The sequence below is a fragment of the Anolis carolinensis genome, chromosome 1 (genome assembly GCF_035594765.1).
Source record: "Anolis carolinensis isolate JA03-04 chromosome 1, rAnoCar3.1.pri, whole genome shotgun sequence".
Classification (NCBI taxonomy): Eukaryota; Metazoa; Chordata; class Lepidosauria; order Squamata; family Dactyloidae; genus Anolis; species Anolis carolinensis.
Window position 1 is genome coordinate 287,747,323 of NC_085841.1, and position 14,232 is coordinate 287,761,554.

General features: G+C 38.3%; 1 protein-coding gene across 8 annotated transcripts in view; it reads right to left on the bottom strand.

Moving 5' to 3' along the window:
* Positions 1 to 14,232, bottom strand: part of nell1 (neural EGFL like 1) — a 697,019-nt gene that overhangs the window by 533,871 nt on the left and 148,916 nt on the right. For all 8 annotated transcript variants that reach the window (XM_062967797.1, XM_062967796.1, XM_062967794.1 and 5 more), the window contains exon 4: positions 9,916 to 10,086. In XM_062967797.1, coding sequence (XP_062823867.1) covers positions 9,916 to 10,086 — 171 coding nt within the window. The remainder of the gene's footprint in view (positions 1 to 9,915; positions 10,087 to 14,232) is intronic.

The following is a 14,232-nucleotide window of genomic DNA, read 5'->3' on the forward strand; positions in this document are numbered from 1 at the left end:
CATTTTTACTTTACTTTTTGCTAATAAACTGTTTATACCAAGTCTGTCTCAGTGGTGTGTGTTGAGAGCAAGGTGGACCTTTGCTGGGGTGCAACAAAGTGATCCCTACTTTATGTGTACAAGCCCAAAAATGAGACCCCCTCTACATCACTTTTAAACTGAAGGGGACCATAAGTTTCAATTAGTATGTATTTTTAGCATTTTGTTCACCTGAAGGGAGTAAAAAGAAACAAAAAAGTAAAACAGTAACAGCAAAAAATACAAAACCACAGCTCTATTGTATTCTCTTTTTCTGTGATTTAATTTAATCAATTGAGTTTGAAGAACCATTGCTTCTAATTTTTAAGCATCCAGAACCCATCTCTCAGCCTAAGTCATTACTAAGTTGTTATAATATAGGGGGAAGTATATCTAAAGTCTATTACAAGATCCTACATGTACCTACAAGTGCACTTTCCTATCTGCTAACAATTAGGAAAGCTTGGTTAATTTGGAAGCTCTTGACAGTACCCTTGGTTGCCATGCCATGTCAGGCACAAATAATCAGATGCACAGCCCCAAGAAATTCACTAAAGTATTATAAAAAGACACAGATGGAGGAAGAAAATAAAACAAACATTAATTCATATGTTACACAGAAATGTTCTGTTAAGAAGTGGTTACACTGAGCCCTGGTATCTTCTGGGATTTGGTTTCTGGGTTCCCGTGGATGCCAAAATCCCAGAGTGCTCAAGTCACATTATAAACAATGGCATAATAAAATGGCATACCACACATAAATGGCAAACAACTCAAACAAGTGCCAGAGAGAATCCAAAGATCTGTGAAATTACAAGAAGGTGCAGCATGATATGCCCATATGTCAGTGTAGTGTTTGGCATATGGCTAAATGAAAGATCACTTTTTGAACTTTAAAAAAATATTTTCAATCAGTTGGTTGAATCCATGCATGCAGAACCTACGGATATGGTAGACTAACTACCGTGTTTCCCCAAAAATAAGACGATGTCTCATGTTAATTTTTGCTCCCAAAGATGCGCTAGGTCTTATTTTCAGGTGATATCTTATTTTTCCATGAAGAAGAATTCACATTAATTGTTGAACAAAAAAAATGAACATTTATTATATACTGTACAGTAGTTGTCATCACAAACCAGCATAACCAGACAAACTGTGAATCCTATCAAGAATGTATTGTTTTCACTTTCATTTTTTAGATGTATTTCCATCTATATCCCTAAATCCAGAAACTGGATCAGAACTGCCAAATTCCTATACCTCACCCTGATGTGATTTTTCCAGATGGGATGGACATAGCCATATTAGCAGGTCTACAATTATCCTCTAAACCTGCTTTTGTCCCTAATTGTTTTTGAAAAAAATGTTATTAATTCCCAGTAGTTCCTCCAAAGAATTCAAAAACAATAAAGTTTGAACTTTACTAAGAAGCCATTTAACTGGATATTATTGTTGTGTGCCTTTGGCTGTCATTTTTTACTTTTGGCAACCTTGTGATTGGGTTTTCTTGGCATGTTTTGTTCAGACATGGCTTTCCCTCCTCTGGGATTGAGAATGTGATGTCTCTAAGGTCATCCAATGGGTTTTCATTTTTCATGGTGAAACAGGGATTCAAATCCTGTTCATCAGAGTCACGGTCTTAACGCTCTTAACAATTACACCATGCTGGCTCTCTAGGCACACTGTTCTCTTTTCTCACTGGAAGTATCTTGAACTGAATGTACAAACAATATGCTGTAATGGAAGGGGGTGTCTGCTGAGGGATGGATTATTTATATGCATACCTAACACTCCTCTTATATCTACCCACCCACCACTGCCTTCTGTGCAAGAATGAATATAAGCATTACTTTCTCCTGCTTACAATTGAATCTTCCTTTGGCCTTGTCAAACTATTAGTTTTTCCAACAATACCTGCACAGCTCTGACACATTTGTTACATGAGACATAAATTAAATATCTCTTCATATCTGCTGAAAGCTACTGTTTCTGCAGGGACAACACATTTTCCCAATGCAAGAAAATACAACAGATTATCAGAAGAAGGCTGCTCTTCCCCTAGTAACTCATCAAATAAAGGTATGCCATCTGATATCTAAACAAACTACTACCCGATAGACTTATGTCCAAGTCTAGAAATTTAAGTTAAAAATTTAATCCTAAAAACCTGGGTCAATTTATCCATGGGTCAATATGAATACTGCACCTTAACTCGCATCAAAGAAGAAATCGTCCTTGCTTAGTCCATCTCCCAGGATGGACTAAGCGAGATCTTAGTCCATTCTGGAAGAACCTAAAAGAGACATCACCCCTCTACTCTCTACAGTGGTACTGCTTCTAGCCTTTTTAATGCCTGGGTGGGAAAATGGCAGCAGTTTTCAAGGGTAAATACCCTCTTGAGCTGCCATTGCTGCTTTCTCCTCTCTATGGAATCTTAATTTATCCACAAGTCATGTAAAAATCCATTAGTTTGGTCCTAAAACTTGTCTTCAAATTATACATAAGGTCAACTGATGTATAAGCATGTACAGCATTTCCCTTCTGTCAGGCTTGTGTGTGCTGTACACAGTCTGCACTATTAATCTGATAAGAACCATGAAACTCTGCAGCCCCTTGGCAAATCACAATTAACTGTTTTGGCCTGTAGCTAGAAGCTACATGGTACTAATTCAATGCCACATGTTTTACTGGACATTCTTATTGGGATGTACAAGCTTTCAATTCAAAGAATGTCATCGATGAGAAAATCCACAGACAGCTTTTCTTTCACACTGAGCAAAAGCACCACTTGACACTCCCAGATATAAGCATGTCAAAGAGCCTAAGACAACTGAGCTATCAATCAGCATCAGGAAAGGAGCAGTTCAGTTAATTGAGGCTCTAAGGAGAACAGGATCAAGTTCATTATCTCTTTTTTTTTCAGTCCTTCACAAGCAGTGTTTACAAGATGTCAGGATTTGCCGAATTTGCTTCCACATCTACATTTAGAAAGAAACACAAAGAAAAGGAGGAAAATTTATCAGAAGTGTGGATGTAGCCCTCATTTAATAGATGAGTCAAGACTGGGGAAATGCAAGAAGATAAGCATTCATCTCTCCAACCATGAAGCATCTGGGTCATTTAGGGAGACATGACAAAATGCTAATCGGTCCATATTTTAGATATAGTAAAGAATGTTATGAAGTATTGGATAGAACATACTTTTGTCAGCTTCTTCTTGCCAGGACACACACAAATCCTACTCTTTGCCTACTCTTTAAGCTCTAGTGCGATAAGGTATTATTATTCAGTAGTCTTGGTGACAAAGCAGAAATGTAATAAGAAAGCATAATCACACACAATATGCATGATTTGGAACCATGAAAAAGCAGAAGATCCTTGTCTTTATCATTCATGAAGTCCAGACATACAACCTCTCCAATATCTGTATGTGTGTGTATGTCATGTTATCACAATTCACTGAAGATTTGGACCTAGCTAGGCAACAAAGACTTGTAAATAAAAAAGAAAAAGCCAAGCAATCTACAGGCATTTGAATTATCCACTGATTGGAAACTGATTGAATCTCTATTTCTGCAACTAACTAGAACTGAAAGGAACTTTCTTAAAAAGGAAATACAAAGGCTCTAGGGACTTGGGAAATTTGTCAACCTATTCTTATGTTTGAAGATATGCTAAGTATTCAAGGTGATCCCTCTCACAATGTCCCACTTTATTTGGTCAAGATACACGAAATAAATTTCATGCTATGCATTATATCTGGATGACTCTGAAAGGGGAAAAGACAAATATGTGGAAGATAAGCAAGTCTGTAAAATGTCCATTAATCACAATGCAAATCTGCCAGATGAGGCTGAACAATTTGGTGATGGAGGTTGTCAATGTTTCCTTGAAAGAGATTTAAGTTCCAATTAAAAAACCTCTGCTAAAGAGACCTTTTTTGAATCCCACTGCCATAGATATACTCGAAGATAAGCCGTTTTTCAGCCCTTATTTAAGAGCTGAAAAAGCCTCTCCCGGCTTATATTCGGGTCAAGGTCAAGCCAGCAGCCGGAGCCTGGAGGCCACAGTATGTTTTCTTTTCCAAAACCTCCCTTTCGCTTCTCCTCCCAGGCTGGCTATCTTATTTTTTTGAGAAAGCGAGACAGAGACAAGAAGCAAATGTTTTCAAAAGCGAAAGGAGAATATGAGAGGAAACCCTTGCAAGCCAGATTGAATGGGTAGAAGGGGAAGGAAAAAAGATATTCTTGCAAATTTGCATGATTCATTACTATGACTATTATTATTATTATTATTACTACTACTACTACTATTATTGCAAGAACATTTGAGTCCAAAGGGAGGAAAGGAGGGAAAAGAGAGCAACAGAAGGTGTGTATTTTTTTTTATTCCTAAGGAAACAAAAATGAGGTGGGCTTTTTTGGGAGGGGGAGAGAAGTTTTAAAAAGCCTTTTCTGGCTACTTTTAGAGTTTGAAAAGGGGAGAAAGAAAAGAGGTGGGAAAGGGCAGGAGAAAAGAGGACAAAGTTGTTTTAGGGGGGCTTTGCTTGCATTTCTTCCTTGGGTAAATGCATGCCCCAGAGCTTCTAAATATTTATATATATGTTCCCCCTACAAATAATTTAATATATGAATTTTCCCCTCATATGTTTACAGGTCTTTGCAAATCCTATGTAAATATAGATAGAGATTTCCATGTACCTGTAGATCTGTTCCTATATGTATACATTAATTTTATATATGAATTTTATATGAATTTTACCCTCACATGTTTGCAAGTGCAGAGGGAAAATGCGCACGCGCGCGCGCACACACACACACACACAGAGATGTCTAGATAGATATAAATATTGATAAATCAGGCTTACAAATATTGCAGGAGGAAAATGCACATAGAGGATTTGCAAAGGTTTCAGGGGGAAAATACACATGTGAAATTAGTATATATAATGATAGATCTATACCCAGGTCTGCATTATTTATGTAGGCATTATATGTTTGCCTGTTACTATGTTGGAAGCTGACCTGCGTCCCCAGGGGGAGAGAGAGAGGGCAGGGTACAAATGAAGCTGTTGTTGATGATGATGATTATTATAAAATTATTGTTGCTTTTCCACTTATAGAGTTAGCTTACTGTTTTTCTTTGAAATACAGTAAATATTCAAAACATTTAACCCACTGATGCCTCAATTAATGCAATTTTATTGGTATCTAATTTTATTTTTGAAATTTACCAGTAGCTGCTGCATTTCCCACCCTCGGCTTATACTCGAGTCAATAAGTTTTCCCAGTTTTTTGTGGTAAAATTAAGTGCCTCGGCTTATATTTGGGTCGGCTTATACTCGAGTATATCTGGTAAGTATCTGCCATCTTCTAATGTTCCTTTTGAAAGTACAGTCTAAGAGCAAGTGGTGGCAGCACAACTCCAGGTTTCTTGAATGAAATGGACTACTTAGATCCATTCCAATCTGGGTTCAGATCTGCTTATCAGGCAGAAACCTTAGTCACCTCTGTCGATAATCTACTGACTGGTACCTGAACAGAGAATGGGTCGAAGATGTCAATGCCTTGGTTCTTTAATTGCTGGCTGCTACTTCCCGGAGGATGTCAGGTGGTGCAATGCCAGCTAAACAGTATAATTTCTCCAGTGGTGTGGGGCGTAGACATCCTGTGATCATGGGGCATGTCTCATTAAGGGCCACATCCACTGTTTTAATTTGGTGAGATGTATTCCACACTAGGCATGCATATTCAGCAGCAGAGTAGCAAAGCACAAGGGCAGATGTCTTCACTGTGTCTGATTGTGATCCCTAGGTTGTGCCAGTCAGTTTTTGTGCAATGCTATTTCTAGCACCCACTTTTTGCTTAATAGTCAAGCAGTGCTTCTTGTAATAATATCCTCATTTCCCTGAGGATATATTTGCACTGTAGAATTAATGCAGTCTGACACCACTTTAGTTACCCTGTAGGGGTTAGTATGCACCACCACTTCTTGGCAGAGAAGGCAAAAGACCTTGTAAAGCTACAACTCTCAGGATTCCATAGCATTGAACCACGGCAGTTAAAGTGGTGTCAAACTGCATTAATTCTACAATGTAGCTGTAGCCAAGAGTATTCTGGGTCTAGATATCCCCTGGACTCCCCACAATTTGCATATCCATCTGCAATTTTGCATTTCAGAAATGGATGAGAATATCTTAAATATCATACAAAGGTTTAGAGATTGGGGTGAATATTATTATTGCTGAATTTGCATGAGATTAGATTTTTATATATCTATGACAGTGGTTCTCAACCTGTGGATCCCCAGGTGTTTTGGCCTACAACTCCCAGAAATCCCATCCAGTTTACCAGCTGTTAGGATTTCTGGGAGTTGAAGGCCAAAACATCTAGGGACCCACAGGTTGAGAACCACTGATCTATGAGGAAGCTCACAAATACTTGCATCATCACTATTATTATTATTATTATTATTGGACTCAAGATGACTTACAAGTTAAAACAAATATTATATATCTAAAAGGCAACACTAAATAGAATAAGCAATTTACACACAATTAAAAACAATTAAGAAGCCAATTAAAATAGTACAATTGCAAGGTAGCAATACATTACAGTTACATATCCAGGATAAATTATACACTATTTGAATACAATCTAATGAATAATCAATTGGTGAGATGTGTAACTGGAGATTATATAAATCTTGAATTAAAACCATTGCTGAATTTTACAAAGTTAAATTTCCCAATATCCTAAAACACTGGTTTGCCACATACATCAATATACCCAGGCTTGTAGCCAGGATTTTGTTTCGGGAGGGGCTGGGATTTTGGTTGGGGGGGGGGGGTCACAGTCTGAGCAGGAGAGGTCTACCCTAGCAAACCTTTTCTATCGTTATCCCAATACCCCCATGCATATGGGATATACTGAGCATGGTGATCAGATCATGATATGAATAAACATAACAGTTTAAATAATAAATGTAAGGCCTTCTTGCGGACCACCCTGAGAATTTCGGGGGGGGGGGAGGCTGAAGTCCCTCAAGCCCCCCCCCCCCCGCTTAATGCCTGAATATACCGTATTATAGCTGTGATACAATCACCATTGAACTCAATTGGATTTACTTCTAAAGAGGAACATAAAAGAATTATACACTTTTTCTGTTCTTTAAAGTGATGAGAATAAGAGAAAATGATTTCTTCAAGTATTATGAAAAAGCTGCTCAGATTCAATCCTGCTCTCTTCCAATCATGCAAAAGAACAGTATTATAATGATGGCTTTTCTCACATTTATTAAAACTTTCCACAGCAGATGTTGCCATCCAAATTGCCCACCTGTAGATTTGTTATTCAAGATAGTAAAGCTTGCAGAGTGTGGTTGGGTGGGCATTCTGATAAGGATTTTGTCAGGAGCAAGGACTTTAATCATACTTCTCTCTTCATCATAACCCCAATCCAGACACTATTCCCTGTTTCATCCAACATTAGCTATAAGTAGACCAGGACTAACTAGGTTACAAGCACATCATGTTTAGCTCTAAGTGGACTCTAAAATGTTAATGTGAAAATTGACACCTGCTTATTGCTCTGCTGTTTTAAAGTGGAACTCGTGTCATAGCATTCTCCGGGATTAATAGCTATAAAAGATTTACCTGCAGAACAATTTTGCTAAGGAAGAAAGCTGCAGGAAGTTCCATTTATGTACTTGCTATTTTGTTAACTATTCTATGTGATACAGCAATTTGATACAGAGAAGAATAACCACACTGCATTCAAATATATTTTTGCTACTGTTTATGCTTTGCAATTCTATCATTATGAAATGAATAGTTGAACAACTCTGATGTTTTCCTGTATTTGTGAAAACAGAAGCTGCAAGTATGTTACCAAAATAAACAAATACTGTAATTTTCCTGTAACAAACCACTATGTTATCTTTGGTGCAGAAACTCTTCTCCGTTGCTTTGAATTAACAATCTCAGATGCAGCAAGTGCCAAATCATATATACATCAAGGAAACCATTTTTGCCTAGTTCAATGAACAAACAGACAATATATAGCGAGAGGGGGGATGATTATGAACATCTTTATCATTCTCCAAAAAAAATTAAACTTAGACATTTCATTGCATATGGATAAAATCAATCTTGAGGTTTTTTACAGCCAATACCATATTATATCTATTTATGCATCAAAGATGATAAATGTCCCTGCACAGTCAGTTTAAAGTAGTTTTCTTGTACAGCCATACAGTAGAAAAAATGACAACTTTCAAAAGATATCGTTGAATATTTCCCATTATAGAATATTTTGCACTATATTTTATTTATGCCAGTACAAATAACGTTCTTAGAGTTCATAATAAGTAAAGATGTGGCTTTTAAAAACCGTAAGTTCCCAATTTTTGAAACTTGTGATCTCTTTGTAATAGATCAAAATCTGAAGGTAATAGGAGGAGGTAGCTCAGAGACCTAATATTAGTAAGCATTCACCAGACACTTTTGCAACCTAAGAAGGTTTCTCGAGATGGTTTGGCAATCCTAATATGAATTTGAAACATTTGGCTGTTCTGACTGTACAACTACTCTTGCATGATTGGCCATCATGCTTTTAGGATGGTTTATATACTTAGACATGTGAAGTTATACATAAACATGACAGAGAAAACATAATTGTCCAACTATTTCTTTTCCTGAAAAGTGGACTTGTAGGATTTGCTCATTCTTATAGAAGTACCTTGTACAAAGCAGTTTGAGTTAGAGCAGCATTTATGCAAATCCTTAGCAACAGGCCCGTAGCCAGGATTTTGATTCGGGGGGGGGGGGGGCTGAGTCTGACAGAGAGGATCTACCCTAGCAAACCTTTTGTATCATTATCCCAATACCCCCATGCATATGGGATATATTGAACATGGTGATCAGATCATAATACCGTGTTTCCCTGAAAATAAGACAGTGTCTTATATTAATTTTTGCTCCCAAAGATGCTTTAGGTCTTATTTTCAGGGAATGTCTTATTTTTCCATGAAGAAGAATTGACATTTATTGTTGAACAAAAAAATTGACATTTATTGTATACTGTACAGTAGTTGTCATCACAAACCAGCATAACCAGACAAACTGTGAATCCTATCAAGAATTTCTTGTTACTACCATTATTTCCATGTACAACAGTCTATGGTACGTACATTTACCGATCCTGCATGCTCTGGTGTTCTGTTCAGCGGGCATACTTCCAAACAAAAACTTTGTTAGGTCTTACTTTCAGGGGAGGCCTTATATTTAGCAATTCAGCAAAACCTCTACTAGGACTTATTTTCTGGGGATGTCTTATTTTAGGGGAAACAGGGTATGAATAAAATTAACAGTTTAAATAATAAATGTAAGGCCTTCCTGTGGACCACCCTGAGAATTTCAGGGGGGGGGGCTGAAGCTCCTGAAGCCCCCCCCCCCCCGGCTACATGCCTGCTTAGCAATTAAAGCACATGTTCTGCTTGTTTTTTTATTTGAATTTCTTTAATGCACTGATTTAAAAAGAAGAAGCTACAATCACACCTTTAGGTTTTAGAGACAGGCATGCTGAGAGAAGGCTTCCTCAGAAAGAAACAGACAACATCACAAATAGCACTTAAAATGTAATCAAGACAAACATAAGTTCATCTCATACCGACAGAGCAGAGAGATATATTCAATATCTTTCCATCACCCCAAAATCAGCAATCAGCATTTTGTTCGTAATCACATTATGTTCTGATCTTGTTTTTCTTTCATTCCCTTTACCTGTACAAATTTACGGAATGGAAAACTTTGCTTCAGATTTCATCAAATGATAAATGTTAGTCTACTGATTTGATTGCCCTTTTTAAAAAAAACAGGTAAATAAGCAGAATACCTACCTATTGCAGTCCACATGAAGCAGGAGATGGGATGCACTGAGGGACAATGCAATCTTGTGCCACTGTCCATCTGCTAGCCGATATGGGAATACTTCTGTTCTTGATTTTCCATTAAATCTGTAGTGGTATCTGATTTCATCTCTCAAGCCGCTGCTTTCCAGTTCAAAGTAACTGCATTTGAAACACAGAAAATCAGTTCCACTTTGTGAACCGGACATTATGAAATCAGGCGTTCCAAAAATGAATGCAAACTGTGGAAGTTGAAATAAAAAATATTAAAAAATATATGTGCAGAAGCTAACCCAACACATAAAATGCTGCTTCCAAAGAGCCCTCCCAATACTGCTGCTGGTAGTCCAAACTGCCTTCCTAGTTGGAATTAGTAATTCTCAATTCTCTATGTGAACGATCAATTAATATACAAATAAACAAATCCATTTAGTTAGTTTGAGCAAAGCTTGGAAAATTTTCTTTTTCTGGGGTTTGATAAGAAACCCCAGAATGCCCAGCCAGAAGGTCCTATAGCTATGGTTCTTGTGTGCTTCAAGTTATTTCTGATCTATGGTGACTCTATGGTGGATTTCTTCAGAGAGGATTTGTCATTGCCTTCCTTAGCAGCTGAAAGGGTGTGACATGTCCAAGGTTGGAAGGACATCCAGTCAAACCCCCTGCAATGCAGAAATACAAACTCAAAGCACCCCAGCAGATAGCCATCCAGCCTCTGCTTTAAACCCTCCAAAGTAGGAGATTCCACCACACTCTGAGGCAGCATATTTCACTCTCAAACAGCTCTTACTGTCAAGCAGTTCCTTCATAATGTTTGGCAGGAATGTTTTTTTCCCCTGTAATTTGAACCCATTGCTCCTTTCCTTAGTCTCCAGAGCAGCAGAAGGCAAGTTTGCTCCCTCCTCAATGTGACTGGGAATTCAGTCCCTGGTCTCCAGAGTCATAGTTCAATACTCCAACCACTATCTTGCTGATTAATCCTGGGAAGCTGTATTCCAAAATGTAACTTTTTCAAACACTAGATCTGAGAGTGTTGCCTCTAGAGGTCGCTTTCTTTAAGTGAGCTAGTCTAGTAAGGGAAGGTCCAGCAGCAGTGCTATTAGTTGCACTGGAGACCTGTGTGTACCAGGTTTTCAAATCCACACAATACCATGTTGGGATCACTGTGGAAACCAAAGTACACCACACTGACCAACTGTAAAGGCTGGGGGCTCCAATATCCGAGGAGCAATGAATCCACTCCAAGTTTTGTGTTTAAATGTGGCCAGAGCCAGTGACACACTGGGTGACACCTCACACCTCACACCTGTAATAATTTCTGTCACTTCTCTTACTGAACCATTAAAGTCTTACAATATTACAGGACACAACCTTTTAACCATTGTGACGTTTTCTCAGTAGCCTGAAGTTCTGTTCCAGCACTCATCTTTTGTTTCTAACATTCCTAACATTTTTCTTGTTAGAGCATCAAAACCTTGCGCTGACCTAGTGCACAATCTTTTAACTATGCAGCCATTTTCATTACTATCTCCTACCAGGTGGTAATATATGGAATTTGATCTAGATGCTCTGGGTTTTGGGGATCCCCATCGGTCCCCACTATCTTCTGCAAAATTTGCTTAATGATTTCTTCAACTAGACTTCTGGTTGCCAACCCACTACAAACACAGCCCACTGTATTTTACACAGAGATTCTAATTTCTGAGGTCTCAGCTTGACTTCATGATCAACTTTCTCAACAGGTGAGTTGAAATGTTTCAACATACTCTTTAACGGAGTAGGTGGTTTGCTTAAACCTCCTTCCATTTTCTCTCCCAAACACAGAAGAATTTTTACAGATAAAACATAAGTCTGATTCCTGGCCCCAACTGTCGCCGGTGCAAGGTATACACAGCACTACAAAGCCATCCAAACTCAATCCAGATCTGCTTGTCAGACCACATGCAACATACACTCACACACTCATTCAGGACATCCAGCCCAAGGTCTATATTTCCTTTATCCTCCTCTTGGAACAGTGGGTTCACACTGACCACTTACAGTGCTACTAAGGCCATTCCTCCTGGGCCCAGGATGGGTCCAATTTCCTTCCTTTTTGGATCCTTTTTGGTACCTTTTGTTCCTTTTACTGGTCCCCCTGTATTTATTTATACTTGCCTGTTCTCAAAATTTTCACCGCCTCTCTTAAGAAACAGCAGGCACTCCAACCAAGGACACCAGGAATCACTCCCGCATCGAGAGGCCCCCTCTGTCTAAAAAGAGATGTAGTCGGCTGAGGGTGGTTCCCAGCACTGGATCGCTCCTTCCTTCCCTCAGCGGCAGAGGCTGCTAGACCCTAACAACCACTTGACAGAAATGTTGTGGATCACGGTAAATTGTCTAACTCTGACAAGTCTTTAGAGGTTGAAAAGTTCAGGATTTCTTTATTGCAGTTGCGGTTCGAAGTGAGATCTCGCTCAGCAAAACCCCCATACCGCATAAAAGCCCATAGACAATATCATTTATAATAGAGAAAAAGGAAGTTTGAAAAATCATAAATGTTCATACATGTTAGAAGCTCACCGGATCGAAATTGTCACAGAAGCTGGCTCTCCTTCATACCAGGAAATTAGATCATTTTATCTATACATTGCTGAGCTGACTAATTTATTAACATTTGATTTCCCCTTCTGTTTGCTTTTTTCTTACTGTGAAAGCAGAATCTACTGTCTGGATATATTTTTTACTTTCTGTTAGTGTAAGCAAAAATTTTGGCTTTACTGTCTCAGGTTCAGTTGGACTTTTAAAGGAGATATCCACCCCTTGCATCCTTCTGTTAAACTTTAGGCTAAAATCTGGTGTGGATTCATTACATTACTGACATCAAACCACCAGTCTGCTAGGTAGCAGTACAGACGTATTTAGCCAATCAACAATTACCCAGGGGCCCAGGGCAGTTGCCAGTGGTGGGCCCTGACAGGAATTTCAGAGTACTTGGCACTGATATTTGCCAGGCAACCAGACATAGATAGATAGATGAATAGATAGAGCAACCAGAGACATATTATTCATTTCAGAAATAGCAATGGATAGAAGATGACATCTGTCTCCCTTGCATTCCAGTGATTATATGAAAATAATGAAATTGGATCAAACTGGGGAGAGTAAGGCTTGAAGTTCCCTTTAGAGGTGAATTTGTGTTCACAGTTCTTTTTGAGCCTGACCTGATTCCTATATTAAAAGAGGCTAGGAAATGTTTCAGAGTGGAAAACAATATATTGAATGTTTGGCAATATGTGCATGTGTAAATATTTATTAGTTATACTTCCTCTTACCACAACACACACATTATTGCCTGCATTGAGAAATAAAAAAAACTCTGACAGGTTTACTCATGCAGTAAATATGAATTTATCAATAAACTCATAACTCAAAATGAGTTTGAATCATCACATATGCTACACTGCCACCTGATCTGAATAGCCACTAATTCTTATCAGCACAGAGAAACAATCCATTTCACATTTAAACAGAATATTTAGTCTGTAGTAGTCTTTGAAGAAAAGATTAAAGAAAAAACATCCCTGACACATTTCTTAAAAACATAACGTTCTTCCAAGGGATTAGAAATACATGCATCAATAAACTGACCTGTATGGAAATGTACATTTTCTCATTTTTTTAACCAACAAGTAAAAAGAAACCAGGCTTTCGATAAAAGAGGAAAGGGATTTGCTAAAGGAAGTTCTAAATGCGCACCTACGAATGATTTTATGATTGCCATTTATTTCACTTTTCCTGTCAGCTTGGTGAGAAGCCCTGTCAGTCTTAAGAAGCTACAAGCTGCTCCTAGTGTACTTCATCAAAGAAAGCAGTGAGAAAAGTACTGTCAATGATGCTCCATTTGGAAACTTAAATGTTTTATAATTGCCTTCCCTTGTCAAGGCATAAAAAGAAATCACTTGCTAGGTTCTTTCCCCCTCTTCTTCAAATAAGCGTTAGAGAAGATATGTTTGGGAGGGAGAAAAAAACTGAAATAGGCAGAGGTGGAAGGCACATAAAGAAAACATTCCTAGGTTTCATAAAGACCAATTTTCACCTATTGTTTCTGTTCCTTTGTAGCCACACGTACCTGCCACTTTGAGTATCAACCTGCTACCATCAGGCAGTCAAACTCTGTATGTATGCTGTGGGCACACCAGATCAGAACTCAAATATCTAGAGTAAGCATGTGAGCCCAAGTCTTTCTCCCAGTAACCCCAGTCGCAATCTCAGTTCCCTTGCCCTGCATTAAGTCTATGAAATTGCAAGTTTCAATGGGGGGGGGGAGTA